The following is an 18924-nucleotide window of genomic DNA, read 5'->3' on the forward strand; positions in this document are numbered from 1 at the left end:
CTGGTATATGTGACTTGATCACTATATTTATATGGGTCGTGTCTGGCAACTGCTTTAGTAAGTTTTGAAATGAATTATCTTTTGGACTTCTATTTCACATTGTGTTTAGCCCGAGGATCAATGATAATTCATTTCAACTTATTTTCTTTTCCAACTGTTTATTTTCTCCCCCTTATGTTGGAAGTACAAACTCACTTTTAGAATTCATGTATAGCCTTACTTATATTTTTCGGGGATGGCTCTGGATTCTTAAGTGTCAATAGAGATTTATAACCAACATATATTTCCAACCTCATTTGAAAACACATCTTCATTTGAAGCTCTGTGGCGGAGCAACATCCAACATTCTTAGATGAAAATGATTGGTTTCTGATCCTATACCAATGATGGGGAGAACTAGTGAATATTTATTGGCTTGATGCGAACCAGTGTTGCTCAAAATGTTTAGCACTTATCTCAGTGAATGTGCTATAGTCGTTAAAGACTTTAAGAAGTGAATTCACCAATATTATAAAAATGCATAGTGGGTGATCAGTCCACTAACATCTTCGTTATTTATGCCAATATCTTATTTTGGCTGGTGAAAACCATATTACCCTTTTATCTTATGGGTAAGCAACATATGTCAAATCATTCGGAAGAATCTTCTGGTTCTTATATGACTATGCATATGACCTTTAAGTATATATTCACATTATTAATGAACCAAAAATGGTCTAACTGATTCATGCCAAATGTAAACTTCTAGTTTACTATACATTTATCTTCATTATACTAATCTTTGTGTAGTACAATATATAAGAGGCTGTAGATATTTTCTCTAAAATACTTATACTGCTTTGAGAATTATTTCTGATTGAAATATATATATATCATTTCGTTTGCTTATTGTCTCAACATAAGTGTCTCAAAATCTTACGGATTTACTTTGAGAAAAATTCATCAATCTTAGTTTTAGTGTAAACATAATCTTCTGGATGTTTGACTTATCATAAAAAAAATGAGATTCTTTAACTCTTCCCCTCGAGATTATAATACTACAGGTTTATCAATCTCGAATGTATCTCATTTTCTTAATCAACAACATATCCTACATGGGTTATGTATTTTTTGTAGATCCTTTTAACTTTTGATACTTATAAAAATACAATATCTTAAGAACTTTAAATTGCATTCTTAAGAACTTTAAATTAAATTTTTATGTGCAGTAATACTATGTATACTTCTGGAGCATCATATATATCCTCTTTTTAAGCATTATATAAGTTTTTACTACCTTGTATTGTACACACAATAAATTTTCTTTCATCTTCAGATGAATTCATAATTTCTTTTTTTTATTACCATGTTTATTTTCTCAACTTTAAGTGAGAGTATGAGTTCTATAAAGAAACTCTTTGGACCTTGACCTCATTTATGCTCACGTCTAAAACCACTATTTATGAGTTTTTTAAATGTCATATTCTCTTCAGGAGAATGAATCATAATCAACTAGACGTGATTTATGAATAGATATTTTTCAATATATATGCATCATAAAAAAATTTCTTGAAGAAATTTTACTTTTAAACTTAACATCTAACATATTTGGCTTTATTTACAGACTTCAGATCTTGTAATCTTTAAATGCAAAATACAAAAATGAGCTTTAGGTAATCACTTCAGGTGATAATACCTTGTTTATATATATTATCTTCCAAAATTTTATGGATCTTTTAGAGTCAAGCTTTAAACTTAAAATCCTCAATATAAATGGTAATAAAATCAAAATATTTCAAATATATATAAATATGTATTAACAAAGGTGTCTTATTATATCAGAAAATAAATAAAACTTTCATAGTAATTATTATATAGACTATATTATTACTCTCATGCTTTTTAACAAAGTTTAACCTATCAATCAATTTAATGAACAAATTTATATCACTGCCAACTTCATGCAAATTGATTTATCTAATCAAGTTTGTTAAACTTGTATATAAAGCATAAAAATACTTATCTTATAAACAGAAGTATATCGGCGATGAAAGTTTCATCTGTTCACGTTTCTGAATTGACTGATAACTTGTACATATCTTTTCGAGAGAATACACAATCCTGAAAACTTTAAATTTTGCTCATATAAACATGGCCATTACATTAGTAAATATCAACATATAATCCAAATTCTTTTATGATATTAGACCAAAGACTAATCGACCACAAAACTAACCGATTACAAATAATTTCTTTTATGATGTTAGACCATGAATCATAAAGTATGTTTCCTTAATACCATTAAACCATGAAGCATATTAAAGTATAATAAGCAAAATTTAATTCATCAAATAACTATTATTCTTACATATAGACAAGCGTTGATATATATATATATATCATCGTCTAAAATGACTATATATATATATATATATTTTTTTTTTTAGAATTTCGCAATTTTAAAATGAACCATTTATTATGAACTTCATAATTTAAAAACTATTTACATTAATCATACAAGCAATAATAAGTAAATATAATGTAAACAAACATAAGACGATGTTAATGCCAAAATATTCATCAGTGGTTCCTCCAACAAAAATAAAATACATAGCCGAAAAAATATAAATCGCACATAAAATTAAAGCTAAGCGACTCATCTTCATTGCGATTGAAAAAACCAAAATATGGCGATTTGAAAATTTTGAGAGGAGATGAAATGTTTTGGATGAGTGAATTAAGTGAAGAATGAGTTGTATTTATAGATGAAAATACTGTTCATAGCCGTTTGAAAAAGAGAAAAATTTTGAAATTTTTTCTTTGTGACCGTTGGGGTTAAATCGAGTGCACTAAAAATCAGTCTGAAAATATCGTATTAAACGATCAATCAAATCTATTAAATTTCATAAAATTTTGATAAAAATAAAAATTATGGTGAATAAATATTTTTTGTTATGATAATAAATTATGCGACGGCTCAGCCGGTCAATGCAGAATAATAAATAAATTATATGGCGGCTCGGCCGACCAATTAGCAATAAACAAAATATAAGGTGGCTCAGCCGAGCAGTTAACAACAAACAGAAAATAAAGGCGGCTCGACCGTCCAGTTAACAATAAATAGAATATAAGGCGGCTCGGCCAACCAATAAATTAATTAAAATATTAATAAATAATATAGGCGGTATTCCGGCCATTATAACATAATATAAATAATAGTACAGACGGTATACCGACCATTATAGCAGAGTATATATGATACAATAAATTTTACCGAATTGCAGAACGATCGTTCTGATAACGTGTTATGAAATAACTTATAATTTATAGTATCGAGAAATTTAAATAATAGTAGAATTTAATACCCGTAGGAAGCAAATAACACTAATATAAGGGAGAGAGTTTATTATAAGGAGGAAGAAGAAGATGTAATGATTCTTTGATTATAAACTCTTGTTCTTGTTTTTTTGGTGTACAAAAGAGTGAGATGAGTGATGGTATTTATAGTGAACAATAATACATAAAATAACAAAGATGATGCTTAATTTGGTAAATGAGTGGGTGATCATAGTGCTTGATGAGTAGATGATCATAGTGCTTGAGTTGGCAAAGGAGTGGATGATCATAGTGTTTTAGTTTGGTAAAGAAGTGGATGATCATTTCAATGCTTATCTTATAACAGTCAGTTTATAAAGGTGTTATAAATATTTTGTGATATTCAAAGAAGAATATACTCTGGAATATTACTTGCAGCAAAGATCGAGCTAAAAAAAAAAAAATATTAATCAGGAGAAGACACCTATGCCCGATGGTTGAGATTTGAGTCCGAAACCAGTTTACAATACATACAGCTGGGAATGAGATCGGCCTAACATACGGGCTTGATTGGGTAGTTTAGTGCAAATTATTTATTATCGGCCCATTAGAGCAAAACGGGCTTCGAAAAGCCGAAATTAAAAATATCAAGGCCCATAAAGAAAAGTCTTAAGCAGGGGACACGTGTACAGTCCTGATTTCATCTAACGTACGCCGCCACATCAATCATCATCATTTCTTCTTCGTCGTCGTCGTCTTCTCAAATTAGCTTCATCTTCCTCCTCACGTCCTTTGATTTTTCTTTTCTGGTTTCCATGATCCGATCGTAGGGTTTCGCAGCTCGTTTTGTATCATATCTGGCTGTTCGGAGAATCGTCCCTTCTCTCTCTTTCTTCAAGCGTAGAAGTTTCTGAGATCTCTGCGTTTAATTGAATCGAAATTAGAGAATTAGGGTTTTTTACGTTGGGTTATAGGGTTTCGAAGAGCATAAGATAGTAATGCCTTCGGTGCCCTCTAAGCTTCTCCTCCTTTTGATCCCTTCGTTGACTCCTAATCATTCTGGTTTGTCTTCCAATCGTTGGCGTGGTAATCTTAGTTAACGTTTTCGATTTTTCTAGCTCCGTTAAGCCTTCACCAAGATAAAAGTTTCTGACTTTTTTGGCGTTTGGTCCATAAAGGTATGAACTTTGTTGTCTCTGTGAATCTATTGTTTTGTGATGTGAAGATGATTTACTCATGGTAATAACTTTTTGGACTTGGTTGGTGTGCAGTTACTATAGTTGGATATGAGCTCTGTTTGTGGTAAGTTGGATTTTAAAGGTGCTGACTTTGAGATCTCGGCTTCGAGTCCCACGCAGTGCTCTAATGGCTCTAAGCTTTCTTCGCATGCTGGATCTGATGAATCTCAGGAGTCTGATGGAGATGAAACTGGTTATATAAACCAAACTGGGGATGATGAATTAGCTTTAGAGTCTTTACCTCTCAAGTCTTCAGATGATGAAGAGAATGATGAGAACCTTACTACTACTGTAAGTCACAGCCTATGTTAGCTCAATAGTTGAACATCTTTTCATGTTCTTAGATTTTACTGTCCCTGGTCTTGGATTTGTTCTTTGTTTGTGTGCAAGGTTATTATTTTCTAGACATGAGTTGGTCTTCATGTTCTATTGCCAAGTTACAAGTTGTGTATCATTTGTTTTGTCTAGGCTCGTTGGACATTGAAATTTCCCATATGTGGTTCACTTGTTAGCAAATGAGAAAACGTTTGATTGAAGATTGTCTACAAGAGGCTGTGTATTGTCTCTCTTTCTCACCTGTTTGTTTATATTGTCAACAGACACCGGTTGTTCTCATCCCTGCCACAAAAGGCAGCCGGGAGAAGCATGGCTTGTCACTGAGGAAGACGAGTGTTTCATGGGCGGACGACGTGTATGATCCTCCTCCCTCTATAGCCTCCCACACAAGACACAAGAAGCCGCAGCAGCAGAAACCAAAGAGCAAAGATAGCCACAGGAAGACCGGGAAGAAAGGACAGAAGAACAAAGACAGCTCTTCCTCTCGTAGTGGCAAGAACAAGAAGCAAGCTTCTCGCAAACAACACAGTTGCGAGAAATTTGATTGGGTTACTCAGATGCCTATAGTTGCAGCATCTTCTTGAATCGCATTGCCTTCTAATTACCAAGCAGATCTTCATCACATCTATGAGCTTGACTTGGCTCCCTCTTTGTTTAATAAATAATCACTTTGTGTCTGTGTGTGTTTATGGTAACAGCTTTCTTATGAGTAATGGTTTAATCCAAAACATTATTGTGAAGCTTCTATTGAGATTTGTTGAACCTTGTTATTGAACTGACATTGTCTTATTTGAAGCAAAATGAGTTTATAAATTGAGATCATAACACAACAATACTACATGAAACTGTGACTCTAGGTTTCAGGAGGTATACTCAGCATTGATCTTGACATAGTCATAGCTAAGATCACACCCCCACGCCTTTCCGGTGGCTGCAGCTTCACCTACTGATAAATCGATTGTAACAGTTCCATGAACCTCGCCAGCTTTCTTGAGGTAGTTACTGGCTCCATCCCTGTGCAAACATAACATTCTGTCAGAACATGATTTAACTTTGTTACTGAGAGACAAGATCAGTTGTAAGATAATAAACCTGTCAAAAGGAAGAGGTTGACCACTCTCCATGAGTGAGAACTCTCCAAGTGAGATCCTAAGCTTATCCATCTGGAAAGGAACCCCAGCGTAGCCAGCAGCTGCAGCTATGCGTCCCCAGTTCGGATCTCTCCCATAAACAGCTGCCTATCACAACCAGTAAATGGCAGACGTTTACTATTAGTTAGAAACATTATCATTCATGTAATGTCTAATTCTAATCTCATACTTTGACCAGTGAAGAAGAAGCCACCGAGCGTGCAATCTTCGCTGCTTCAGCTTCAGTCTCTGCTCCTTTCACTGTTACCTGGTGAGTTTGTGTTTACACGTTAAGGCCTGTATTCAATCAGAGAGTTGGGAAGAAAACGGTTCTTTCACTAACCTCAATGAGACAGGTTGCGCCTTCACCATCCCAAGCTATTGATTTGGCAAGTCCTTGCATCACCTAAAGTTCCATGTTAAGTCCAGCTTATGAACAACTGTTAGAAAGATAGTAAAGAACATACATACCGCATCAAGGCATGCCTGAAGCTGCACAGCTTCCTTACAGTTCAAAGAAGATATAAAAGGTGATCCAGATAGTCCGCTCGCCAAAGCAATGACCGTGTCGTTAGTACTCGTGTCACCATCTACCTATAAGACCATACTTGTCATTAACCAGAGCCTGGAAACGAATGATTGAAATGTGTAAACTTACAGTGATCTGGTTGAAACTTCTGTTTACTGCAACCTTTACCATCTTTCTCCAGATATCACTTTCGACAAGAGCGTCCGTTGTGATGACCTGCGAAAGACAAACATCAACGTGTGTATACCTCTCAACGACTATGTGGGATTGTGGTCAATAGCTAGAGAACATACACCTAGCATAGTTGCCATGTTCGGATGGATCATCCCAGAGCCTTTTGCCATACCTCCAACTCGAACTGTGGTTCCTCCAACCTGTGATTCAACTGCCACACTCTTGCTTACAAGATCCGTTGTCGTGATTGCTATAGCAGCAGAATCTGCCCTGTATATCAAAAATTTGATTTGGTTTAAGAGGATGTACATTTGCTTGAAAAAGAAAGTGAAGACTGTGTGACTTAAGAGCTGAAGGAGACAAGAAGATTACTGTTCAACAGAGTCTGACATCGAGTTGACTAGCGATGGAAGTGCTTCGAGAAGCTCTTTCTGCAAATCGGTATTGAGATAGTAACGGTGAGAAACACAAGTGATGCGAAGTTACTAAAACACTTGTGTTTGTACCTTTTTAATCCTGTGACCAATAACCCCAGTTGATTCAATAAGCACTTCCTCTGGATTCACTTTAAGTAGCTGCAACAATGTTGAAAGATATGAGGGTTTGAAGGAGACATGGGATGAAAAGACACAAAGACATACCGTGGCAAGAGAACCAACACAATCTAACATATCTTGGTAACCAGCATCACCCTGATAAAAAAAAGGAATAATCTCAATCTTTAATACATATAACTATAAAAAGTTCAGACTACTTCACAATCATATTAACTCTTTAACAACATAGCAAGAGATCTCTACTTATTGAAAACTATCTTACCGTAGCAGCATTGGCTTGACCGGCATTGATCAACACAGCACGCGCCTGAAAGATTCCAAAAAACTTACCGATTCTAAACCTCATAATCACAAAATGATTTGGTCTAAGGTCTAGATGATTTACCGTATTGGAAGTCTCAAGAACCTTCTTGCAGTAAACTACAGGAGCAGCAGCAACCACATTCATTGTAAACACCCCTGCAGCTACAGCGTGGACATCACAGGTGACAAGAGCGAGATCGGGCTTCTTCCCTGAAGCTCGTAACCCAGCGTACATGCCAGCAGCTTTAAACCCTTTGGCAGCTGTAACTCCACCAGCTACCTAAACAAACAAACAACAAAAAAAGATTCAATCTTTCAAACTTTTAAGAGACTCAAGAAGAAGGTGTCTCTACCTGTTTCCACGAGCCTTCAGGTAGAGAAATTGGAGCCGCTGAAATGTTACCGGACGCGTCTTCCATGGTGGTTGTTACTGAGAATACTCTTAATTCTCTACGAGGAGACGCCACAAAGCTCTGAGACATTGAAAGGAAAAAACTTTAAAAAAGTGTCAAAACTTTTATTCTTAAATAGGTGACCAATCACACGCAGAGAGTAAAAGGTAATCCTTGAAAGAGATGGAGAGTGAAAGAAGAGACCTTTGGGGTGAAGAAATGGGGAAGCTTGAGGGAGGAGAAGTGAGTATGGTAACACGAATTCATCATCTTCTTTCTTGAGAACAATCGCCAAAGAGGAAGCTCGATGATTTTGATTTGAATTCTACTCTTTTTTTTTTTTTTTGTCTGAAAATTAAACCTTAAACCCTAGAGACCAAACGCCGTTTTGTCTCATTTATTTATTTATATATTTTGTCATCGGCTGGATTAAAATTCAGATTAAACGAGAGTTAAACGAGAGTTAAAATTCAAATTAATTATGCTATAGGCCGTCTCAGAAAACATAAGTTAAGGTCTGAAAAAGGATTCGTATCTCTGGCTAAAAAAACGAGTGGCTAGGAGAACCATTTTCATTTCATAGAACCATTTTCATTTCATAGAACCATTTTAAACAATTTATAGCGCCATCCAGACAGTCCTTAAAGCAATCCACAACTCGGAGAAACGGCCATATACTCCGAGGCTTGCCAAAGTAGTAACGAAGAGGGAATGTATACCCAACACAAAGACGATGATTAGCACAATCACATACATCCAAAGGCACTGAAGCTCAATAATCTCCAGATTCATTATCACAAAACGGGAAACTGGCAAATGGGTCTAAAAGGCACAAATTTCTATCATCAAAATCTCACTATCACATTTCCACAAAAAAAAAAAATCTCTTAACATGACTGAAATATTTCTACAAGTCTACAAATCCACATGACCGTTCTATTTATTTATTTTTTTGTTTTCTATGGTCTTTTTACAATCCTGGGACTGTTCTGAGAACTCCTTTGTCAACCTACAATCTATTTTCAAAACATTACAGAAAGAAATCAAAAGCCCTACACATAAGGGCAGATCACCAAAAAAAAAAATAAAAGAAGAGGAAAGATCGAACAATAAAATCCAGACGAATCTCTTTGAAGATCAGATGAGAGTTGTTGATTCTGATAAACTCTTTGGTACTTTCTTCTCCAGCATTGAGGTTCCTTTGAAGACTGTAAGCTGCACTTCCTTTTGGTAACTCTGCAACTGCAAAACACCATTGTAGTTACCATATTAGTACTTGCTAAACCAAACGTACATATGCCTGATTCTCTTAAATTACTAACATTCTAAACGAAACATCACTCCACAAACCTAATAGGTAATGATCCGAAATCGAAAAGTTTCACTTACTTGCTGCTCAGTCATCTTTGTAAAGCCAAACTTATTTGTCCATATAGACTCGGCTTCTTCAGCTGCTGGAAGCACCAGGTTCTCAACATTTAGAGAAGAAAGAAGATTCTCCACACAAGCAAACAGCCCTTGGAAGTAGCCCTACATACCATTTTCACAATAACAAGTTTTTTAAATCCATATATCAAAACAAAGGAGACAAATGGGTTGAACATAAGCTTTACCCTTCCTTGGTACTCTCTGCTTGTGGCTACCATAGGAAGTTCAGCAACTTGCTGACCAAAAATTCTCAGCAGCGCAGCAGACACAACAAGAGAACTACATGCACATCATGAAACAAAGCAATTAGCAAAGGAAACATAGAAGTAAGAGGAAAAAAAAAAGAAATAAACAGAAGGAAACATACTTTACAATCAGGACCAAACAGTACATTCCTCCAAACTCCTGACCTGATATATTTCTCCTGCAAGTAGGTCATAAAAATGACAAGAAAATCAGCTACTGACAAACATAGATGCTGTATCAGAGTTTATCACGTCATAACTTACCCATACACCATGACAGGAATGAGATCACGACCAGACTTCGCAACAATGGGATCAAAACATTCCTAGAAGATTAGAAAGACAAGAATTAGGTAACATGTTTGTTCTACGTTTATCAAGTTCAAATATGAAGCGAGAAATTGACCAGGTATATAGCCTGAGAGCACATCTCTAACAAGTAATAACACAAGATAATTGGAACACATCTGAAGTCAAGACATACCCTGAAGATAACAGCCGCTCGTGAAAGTAAAGGCAGATGCTCTGGGTACCGACTTTTTCCACTAAGTATCCTCCATTCGACTGTATCCCCATCCTCCGTAATTATTCCTTTTTCTCTGTCCTTTCTGCGTATCATGTCTGACAAAGGTCCAGGAATAGTTTGTGGCCCACATGAAACAGAACTCTGAACTGCCGTGTGAATCCTGCTGCAGCCGTTACAGCAGAACCATTTCTCTTGCGGTATTTCCTACAGCATAAAGGAAAGAGGTTGAGAAAAGTTGCATCTCGTAAGCACAATCCAGAAGAAGACAGCCTTACATAACTTACTTTTAAATCACAGAGCCCATTCTCTCTCAGACAACCAACATGGTACTCTTTCTCACACTTCAAAAGAAATGAAGAGCACTGTTAGAAAAGGCTAAACTGGTAATGGGAAGAGTTTGAATAAAAAGAGATCAAGAGAGCACCTGGTCACATAGAATGACAGTCCTTTCATCAAATCTTCCGATGCTAAAATCATGGGACCTATCAACAATAAAAAGAAAGTGAAAACCGTAAGCAGCAAAGACCACAAAAGCACAACATATATAAAGGAACGTATAGGTGGTATGCAACAAACCTGCAGAACACGCAGCCTCCAATTTCGCTTTCTGGAGCTTTAACGACTCTAGACAGTCTTATTAGTATAGGCTTAGAGTTCCCAGAAGGACCATTAGCAGTAGCCTTTTTACTAGATACAGATCCATCACTGCAGCTCGAACAGTACCATGTACCTTCAGGCATAGACTGAAATTTTAAACAAGCTGCACATGAAAAGAAAAAATGAAGGATCAGAAGCAGAGAATAACACGAGAACTGATATCTAAACTGAATTAAAATCAATGTATCTAATCTCAAAAGAAAATGCTTTATGAGAGCTAGTTTAAACTTCCATATGCTCCATGATTAAGGAAATCATTTTGAAAGCGGTGCTTTAGCAACTTTCAGTAATATAAAAGAGTAAACGAGCAAGAGTAATATACTCCGTCAATATCTTACCAGTATGGAATGCTTGAGGGCACCCAGCACAAAGCAGCAAATCTCCACCATCCCCACATATAGAACACATGTCATCACTGTCACCGGTTGTGATGATTTGTCCATTTGCCAACGACAAGGCTATATCATGCAAAGACAGTCCGGAAGAGATAAAGATATGACGATAGCTGCAGAAGGATACAAGCACTTCAGATACGCATTCCAACAATTAGGGAAAAGTAACATAATTATTGGATAAAACTTACGGTTGTCGTCTACCAGCCATTCCAGCATGTGCTTCGAATTGCGAAGGACTAATCTGTTGTACAGAAATTCATAACAAATTAGTAAAACTATCTATGAAGTTCAAACTGAGTCCGGTGGACACGGTCCACATAACCACTAGATCCATTACTTACCTCTCTGTTGCAGCAGCTACATACTATACCATTTCCTTGCTTGTAACCCGCTAGTAGTTTCTATAGAGAAAGCAATTGTTAACTAAGCTGAACTGAATGTCAGTGAAAATATTCCATTTGTCATAAATAACGAACCTGCGTTTTCACATAGTAGGCCAATTCAGTCCCGTCAGGTAACCCATTGGGCATAAACACCAACCGGTGTAAATCATTGTCCCTGTAAACACAGTATTGTATCTTTTTCATTAATGTCGAATTGTATTTATAGAATTAAATGCTAACAGAAAACACAAGAATTGAGGATGATAAAGAAAACAACACAAACCTTTTTCTATTGCTTCCTTCGGTAACTTTCTTATGGCAACCCGTACCAGATACATGAGAAGTAATCCTACAGTATTAGCGACCAAATCAATTTCAACATCTCCTTAGATACTTGTCCTTAAGGACCATAACTGGCACCTAGATTAATAGTAATTCAATGTAAATGAAAATTTTGCTGAGAAACATACTTCTTCTTTGCTATCCGTTTCGGCTCATATAACGCGTCTGTTTCATATGTTTTCTCTCGATAATAATGATTTTCCAGAGAGTATGGAGTAAGGCTCTGACTTTCATCATGAGATTGACCATTATAACTGCAGTTTTCAACACGAATAGCTTATAGACAGCAACGCAAAATGGTAGGTTTACATTAACCAAAATACATTAAAACAGAACACGCACGTCACTACAGGATCCAAGTATCACTAACTATCAATTCTAAAATAAATTCCCCAATACAAACAAGTAGTAAAGCTGATAGTACCTGACAGGGGAATGTTCGATGATACGGTTCCTGTCAGAAATACTCTGTTGGAAACTTGCTGCAAGAAAAAAGAAAACAGATCAGGCTCAGCACTTCTCTACTTTAGAAACTTATCATCATGATTGCAAAAGTAAAATCAACAATCTAGACACCTGGCCATCACCTTTCCAAGCTTGTAAGCCCTCCTCACACAGAGCAGAACCAGCTACATTCCTTATCACATCCTCGAAAACACAGTGAGGAGCAGTCTTCAGCTCTTGAACTATGCTATAAACAGCCCTTCCGTTCTCCAGAAATATATGATTATTAGGATGCTTAGTTTTCGCACCAGCGTGCAGCTCAAACTCATACGCACTTAGAACCCTTTGCTGCATAACAAAGTACAACACTATGTTAAAACTAATCATAGAAACAAGAAACCTAATAATAATCGCGAAGAGAAAAAAAAAACTCACTTTGGAGAAATTGCAATTGGTACAGCCGCACAAGTACCCACCGGAATGGATTACCCCCTGAAGCTCTCTCTGATTGCAAATCAAAGTTACAAATCAGCGAAGATGAAGAAAAAAGTAAGATAAAAGTTTGAGACTTTTACCACTCGCGGGAGTGAAATATACTTGACCGGAGCACCGTCGAGCATACCCGTCGCCAAAAGCTTCTTCACATTAGACGGGTAGCTGCTAGTAGAAGCAACAACCTTCTTCTTCGGCAACTTCGGATCCCATGCATGATCATCCTTAACCACAGGCAAACCATCAAACTCCTTGTTTTGTTTACTCAACTTAAACGTGATCCTCGTGACTCCCGTGGAGCTAAGATGCTTCGGAATCTCCAACACAAACTGCTCCGACGGTTGTTCTTCGTCGCTCACAGTCTCCCCGGACCCAAAGTCCTCACCAGAACCGGATTTAACCGGGTGGAACCGGGAGGTGTTTTCCACGGGAGAAGAGACGGGGTTCGAAATCTCCGATACGACGTCGTCGTTGGAAGGCTCCTTGGCTTGTTTCTTGTTGGGAGACTCTTCTTCTCCTTGGACGCAAAGTCGCTCCCTTTTCAGCACGGCTCCTTCCAGAGAAACTGCTCCTTCTTCTTCTCCCATGACTCAATACCCAAAGATTGCATCCAGAGGAGAATAATGATTAGATCTGAGACCAAGCACGATTCCACTAGAATCACGTATCCAAATCTGTAAAACTCGAAGCTATCCGATGAGGAGACGGATTCAATGATCAATTTCGTTTCCGGAAATAGCTTTGGAAATCGAAAGTTTGCGGATCTATAAGATCTGAAGATGACGGTACGGAACTCGAAAGGGGAAGAAGGAGGAGGGAAAATTAGGGTTAGGGTTACGGCTAGGAGATAAGATGGGAGGGAGAGAGAAGGAAGTAGAAGGAACGTGCAAGGCGGCAACGAACCAGAAAAAAAAAAAAAAAAAAACTAAAAGCTTTCTTTCTTCGCGGTCCACAAATTTACTTTTCAAAGCTTTAGGAGAGAGAGAGAAACAGAAAAACTACTGGATATTTTTTTTATTAGGTAAAATCTTCTTTTACTTTTTTAATTAGACGACAAAATAAGAAGAAAATAATCAAAATTAAAAACAAAAGTAGTTTATGCAGAACGGTCCTTTAGAGTTTGCCCCTGTTCGGAAACTCGCTAGGCGTAAAAAATCAGAGATTTTGCGGGAATTAATCGACGATTTTTTTTTGTTATATAGTATATAGTTGTAGTGAAATACATCGAAGTTTAATTAGTGTAGTGGTTGAGACTTCTTTTAACCAGAAGATAAAACAGGGTTTGATAATGGGAAAGGGCAATATTATACGATTTTTAAAGTTTATGTTAAATGAAGGGTAATTCTGTCATTTATATATCATCTTCGATGGCTCTCCCATTTTGACGAGCTATAGATCAATTTTCTTCATTTTTTTTTGATGTTTTCATATAAACTTTACAAATCATATGTATATTTGTCGATTCAAAGGCCGAAATGAGTAATAACTTAAGATTTTTCAGAGATCCGATTTTTTTCACCGAATTGACGAAATTCGCCACGCTTGATGGCCGGATTACGCTTTTCCGGCGAGTTTACGGTCCTAGGCGGCGCGTTTTAGAACATGGGAGTTTTCATTATTACACCTTGTACTTGATCTCTTTACTTGAAATATTTACCCTCCGAGACACAAGTTGAGTTTACAATATCATTAAAGGACACATTGTTTATTGAGCACACTTTATCATGTTAGTTTTACTAAGATAACCCTCAACCAAGTGACATCTTCAACTAACTAGACATCTCATCCTACTAACCAAACTCGTTACCCAACCCAACTAACCAAAGAGATTCCTAACCAAAACCGAAATCTGATTTTTATCTTTCTTCAAAATCGATAACTTTTTACAATAGAACTTATCTCTTCCTGTTTCTTCACAAATTCATCGCCGGTGAGATGAACCCTAATTTCTTTCTCCCCCGATTGTTTCTAGATCCAGAAATCAAAACCTGAAAATGGACCCTAATCGACTTTCGGAACTCACGTCTCTTCCATTGCTCTGATGTTCTATGAATCTGTATTTGGGTTTCGCATTTCCATCGTGAGCAATCTCTGTATCCAAGCCTCGAAAATGTGGACAGCTGCGCCTCTACCGATTCACAGATAAAATCCAAATGGAAGGTTAGATCCCGCTTCTTAAACCACTTGATTCTGTCTGTATGTAACAAACCCTAATTTTTGACATCTTGTTTATTACTTTGCAGAGAATGCAGTAGATCTCCGTCTCCCCAAGAGGCTTTTCGCAACTGATAGATTCCCCCAACACCGTCTGAATATCTACTCTAGGCCGAACATTCTAGCTTTCCTCCGACATGTTCTTCGCGATTCTCCAGCGTTTCGTAAGATTAGAGAGTCTTCTTTCGGAAAGCTGTTTGATCTCCCCACTCGTCAAATCCCAGTTTCATGTAAGCTTATATACAGCCTTCTGTCCCGTCAGTTGCTCTGCAATCAAGAATACACGCTCTGGTCTGTGTTTGGTAAAGACCCCCTTAGATTCAGCCTTGAAGAGTTTGGGACCATAACTAGCCTTAATTGTGGAGGTTTACCAGAGGGTTACGAAGCTCCTGACCACAACCGCAAAAGCGCAAACAAGCAGAAGAGGGCACAGAAAGATCCGTTATGGGAGCAGATTGTTAGCAAGTACAACAACATCACCATTGCAGACTTAGCTGACGAGCTTGAGAACGACACGCAAATGGATGAGTGGAGAAAGATCCCCCTTGCCCTCATCATCATTGTTGATGGAATGTTCATAGCCTCCCAACAGACTCACCACCCAACGCTTAGGTACGTTCAGATGCTGGAGGACGTTGATACTTTCTTCGAATTCCCCTGGGGGCGTGAATCTTTCGTGCACACTATACGCTGCATGAAACCACCTAAGTTCGACAAAGGCAAGCCCGTTGACAACCCAATTGATTTGCTGCGTCTGAAACTCAAACAAGAATCATTCCGTCTCACCGGGTTCCCACTAGCGCTGCAGTTACTCGCTTTCAAAGCCATACCTATGTTGCAGTCGAAGATCCCTGCTCCTCAAAATGAGCAGACAATAATGGACCTCACTCAGCCTAATCTACCAAACCATCCTTCGATTGAACTAGACTCAGTTTTACAAGTTGAATATAATCCCACTGTAAGATGTAGCTCTCCTCCGTCACATTCTTTCTTTTCTTTCTTAGTTAGCAAGCGTTACTTATGTGTTTTGTTTACTGCAGCTGCTTGTGACACCACTTATCCCACTCGTGAGGGGACCACAACCAATGTGGGGGTTATGGTCCAATGAGAAGACATATGATAAGGTGACATACATGGAGCAGCTGATAGCCAACAACCACCGATTTTCTAAAACTATTTGGCCCGGAGGAGATTGCTCGGAGCCTCTATTCACGTTTACTCCAATACCAGAAGAACCAGTACATAAGAAACACACTGTTCCGAGGAAAAGAAAAGAGCGATATAGAACAAAGGAAAAAGACCAAAGCGATACAGAACAAAGGCGCATTACACGCTTTCAAGCTGCCTCGACTTCAACCACCGGGCCTACCAACGAGTTGTTGGAAGCCAGAGTCATCACATTGGAAGCCAATGTCACCGTGATGGAAGGCAAACTCACCGTGTTGGAAGCAACTGTCGCAAAGTTGGGAGCATCCAACGAGCGTCTTAAGGAAAAGCTAAATCGCAAACGAAAAAGGAGCAGAGCTGGTTCTTTATTTCCACAGTTTGTTGCCAAGCATCGTCGCAGGAGCGCACCTATGACACCACAGAACACTGATCTGCCCGATCACGACCAACATGTTTCTCCAAACTCTAAGAAAAGTCAGCTCACCCAGGTAACCATTCCTTATGCATAACCACATAGCTAACTACAACATTTATTATATAATCTTATTATGATGTTTGTTATTTTCAGACGACGGATGGTTGTTTTGTGGGTTCTTAATCTCCTATTCTCAGTCAATACCGGGCCGCACATCTTTCCTCTCGACGAAGTGATTTCAACAATCTCGGAGGTCCCGACCACTACCTCTCGCACCACAACTCTCCTGACCACAACTCCTCTCATCAACACTCCCATGTCCACAACTCCCCTAACCAACACGCCAATGACCATCAATCTCGTGACCAGAACTCCCCTCACCGCCGCTCTCCTAACCACTGCTCTCCTAACCACCACTCTCCTGACACGAACTCACCCCAAAACCGTTCTCCTAACCACTGCTCTCCGAACCACCACTCTCCTACCAACCAATTACCTCATCTCAACTCTCTTGCCCATGACTCTCTCAACACCAAATCTCCAAACCACCGAACAGAGAGCCCTTCATCACCTGACCATAATTCTACTGAGCACACTATCTCCCTAGACCACCCCTCTCCAAACCACCACTCATCTAAACATGTCTCTCCAGCCAACGACTCAGGCCTACCCAGCTCACCTATGATTACTCTATCTGACCATGTGTTCAATACGCCCATCTCTCCCACCTACCGGCCCCCTCCTCACGCCGCTCTCTCCCCTCAAGTAAGTCCTTCACAACAGTTCGCTCCAATAGCTACTTTACCACAGTTTGACGCTACCCCTCTTAACCAACCAACCTCCCAATCGTCGCCTGCTCACAGTCTAACATTAACAGAACCTGATACCGCCCCACCGGTCTACGATTCCTCAGCCCTTCCATACACCCCTCTACCACTATTTACCCCCAGACCTACTGACACTACGACACCCACCAGCTCACCCAACAAGCTCGCTGGGTTTTCTACCCACTGCTCCACGCCCAACGCTTTCGCTGCAACTGCAGTTCTTAAAGGGTCTACCAGTACGTTCTCTGAAACACCCAGGCGTCTGATCGATGAAGTAAATGTCACTTTCCTATATTGGTTGTCTTCTAATAACTATCGTCATTTGTGATCTAACTCACTTATTTACTTGTTGCAGGAACAAAAGATAGATCACGGGCCAGGAGAACTCAGTGATTCCTCACCGGAGAAGACAGTACGCAGGGTCATCGACGAACTCAAAGTATTGCTTCTCAAACTTCCTCCCTTTTCCTCTGAACTCAATGTATTGCTTCTCATACTTGCTCTCTTTTCATCGAGCTTATATTGCAGGCACAGACGAGATACCTTGATGTTTGCGAGCTCAGTGACTCATCGCCGGCCAAAAAAAATACACCTCATTCTCCGTCTGATGATGAAAATGCCCTCGCCGAAGCATTCATTAACCGCCCTGATTTTCCCCATTATCTTCTTATCACACCTCCGCCAAACGATCTCTGGGACATATTCTCAAAAATATTGTCATAAAAAAAAATGTGTAAGTACAACGCCATTTCCTTCCTCTGAACACACTTTTTCCTACTCTACTAATATGGTTCCGGTATTTCTCCGCCAGGTTCCACGTTACACCTTCAAAACTAGATTTTGACAACCAGTTCCTTCTCCAGCTAGCCACTCCCTCCCAATAGACAGACTCGCTGGTACGTACCTCTATAGTTATTAATATCATGATTCTCCATCTCCCCTTTTCTCACTCATTCCATTCTCCAGACTCGCTGGTACGTACCTCTATAGTTATTAACAATGACCGTTGTTTCCAACAGCACATGGATGTGCTAATGCACACGCTCGGCGTCCGTCACAAGGATGTGCTCCTTATGGAGAATGCCTCATTTACACCGCCCACCTTGACTTCATTGATGCAGTCCAAAGATCGCCAATTCCAAGCTGCAATAAAAAAAGACAAGATTCGGTGGGACTCTCGACTAACAAAACTGATCTTGCTCCCTGGTCAAACATGGATGAAAGAAGTTCACAAGGTCTACGCTCACATGATCTGGGCCCACATGCACTGGGTGGGGCTAGCTATCAACCTCGTTGCTGGACATGTCGAAGTTCTTGATTCATTACTCGATCTCAACGACGAGGACGCTGTTCTAGGTTTCCTCAAGCCCATTCTGCAGATGCTCCCCTATCTTATCCACTATGTGGCAAAGAACAACTCCCGTGATCTTTCACCT

General features: G+C 38.8%; 3 protein-coding genes across 4 annotated transcripts; 1 reads left to right on the forward strand and 2 right to left on the reverse strand.

The window, feature by feature from the left end:
• The first annotated feature begins 4005 nt into the window (after positions 1-4005).
• Positions 4006-5681, forward strand: BNAA04G21460D (chromatin modification-related protein EAF7). The gene is made up of 3 exons (XM_013889276.3): positions 4006-4472; positions 4566-4823; positions 5132-5681. Exons 2-3 carry the CDS (start codon positions 4581-4583, stop codon positions 5450-5452), a joined length of 564 nt encoding a protein of 187 aa, XP_013744730.2. The 5' UTR covers positions 4006-4472; positions 4566-4580; the 3' UTR covers positions 5453-5681.
• On the reverse strand, positions 5585-8344 carry LOC106447369 (arginine biosynthesis bifunctional protein ArgJ, chloroplastic). Of its 2 annotated transcripts, XM_013889275.3 has the most exons (14): positions 8158-8344; positions 7915-8034; positions 7644-7841; positions 7521-7565; positions 7343-7393; positions 7208-7276; positions 7074-7132; positions 6821-6971; positions 6657-6743; positions 6470-6592; positions 6342-6404; positions 6189-6266; positions 5961-6106; positions 5585-5882 (listed from the first exon to the last, which is right to left on the reverse strand). In XM_013889275.3, the coding sequence occupies exons 1-14, from the start codon at positions 8221-8223 to the stop codon at positions 5729-5731; spliced, it is 1410 nt and encodes a 469-aa protein (XP_013744729.2). In that variant the 5' UTR covers positions 8224-8344; the 3' UTR covers positions 5585-5728. The 2 variants fall into 2 exon arrangements, with proteins under 2 accessions (XP_013744729.2, XP_048611065.1); XM_048755108.1 differs by having other exon boundaries at positions 7208-7393.
• Positions 8345-8875: 531 nt separating this feature from the next.
• LOC125585657 lies at positions 8876-13809 on the reverse strand. The gene is made up of 19 exons (XM_048755106.1): positions 12949-13809; positions 12809-12877; positions 12517-12721; positions 12354-12411; positions 12058-12183; positions 11871-11936; positions 11681-11762; positions 11546-11605; positions 11393-11445; positions 11148-11314; positions 10729-10912; positions 10577-10634; positions 10437-10493; positions 10111-10356; positions 9891-9952; positions 9749-9805; positions 9567-9660; positions 9343-9483; positions 8876-9195 (listed from the first exon to the last, which is right to left on the reverse strand). The coding sequence occupies exons 1-19, from the start codon at positions 13450-13452 to the stop codon at positions 9091-9093; spliced, it is 2394 nt and encodes a 797-aa protein (XP_048611063.1). The 5' UTR covers positions 13453-13809; the 3' UTR covers positions 8876-9090.
• Between the last annotated feature and the right edge of the window lie 5115 nt (positions 13810-18924).

This window comes from Brassica napus, chromosome C4 (genome assembly GCF_020379485.1).
Source record: "Brassica napus cultivar Da-Ae chromosome C4, Da-Ae, whole genome shotgun sequence".
Classification (NCBI taxonomy): Eukaryota; Viridiplantae; Streptophyta; class Magnoliopsida; order Brassicales; family Brassicaceae; genus Brassica; species Brassica napus.

What these genes read in the sequence shown, in the direction of transcription:
- BNAA04G21460D (XM_013889276.3), top strand. Translation starts at nt 4,581, where the DNA reads ATGAGCTCTGTTTGTGGTAAGTTGGATTTTAAAGGTGCTGACTTTGAG. An exon ending in ATGAGAACCTTACTACTACT is followed by an intron (nt 4,824 to 5,131) that starts GTAAGTCACAGC and finishes TATTGTCAACAG; the next exon opens with ACACCGGTTGTTCTCATCCC.
- LOC106447369 (XM_048755108.1), bottom strand. Translation starts at nt 8,223, where the DNA reads ATGATGAATTCGTGTTACCATACTCACTTCTCCTCCCTCAAGCTTCCC. An exon ending in CCCATTTCTTCACCCCAAAG is followed by an intron (nt 8,035 to 8,157) that starts GTCTCTTCTTTC and finishes TCAATGTCTCAG; the next exon opens with AGCTTTGTGGCGTCTCCTCG. An exon ending in TTGGTCACAGGATTAAAAAG is followed by an intron (nt 7,133 to 7,207) that starts GTACAAACACAA and finishes ACCGATTTGCAG; the next exon opens with AAAGAGCTTCTCGAAGCACT.
- LOC125585657 (XM_048755106.1), bottom strand. Translation starts at nt 13,452, where the DNA reads ATGGGAGAAGAAGAAGGAGCAGTTTCTCTGGAAGGAGCCGTGCTGAAA. An exon ending in GAAGGAAGCAATAGAAAAAG is followed by an intron (nt 11,763 to 11,870) that starts GTTTGTGTTGTT and finishes CTGTGTTTACAG; the next exon opens with GGACAATGATTTACACCGGT. An exon ending in ATTCCTGTCATGGTGTATGG is followed by an intron (nt 9,806 to 9,890) that starts GTAAGTTATGAC and finishes ACCTACTTGCAG; the next exon opens with GAGAAATATATCAGGTCAGG.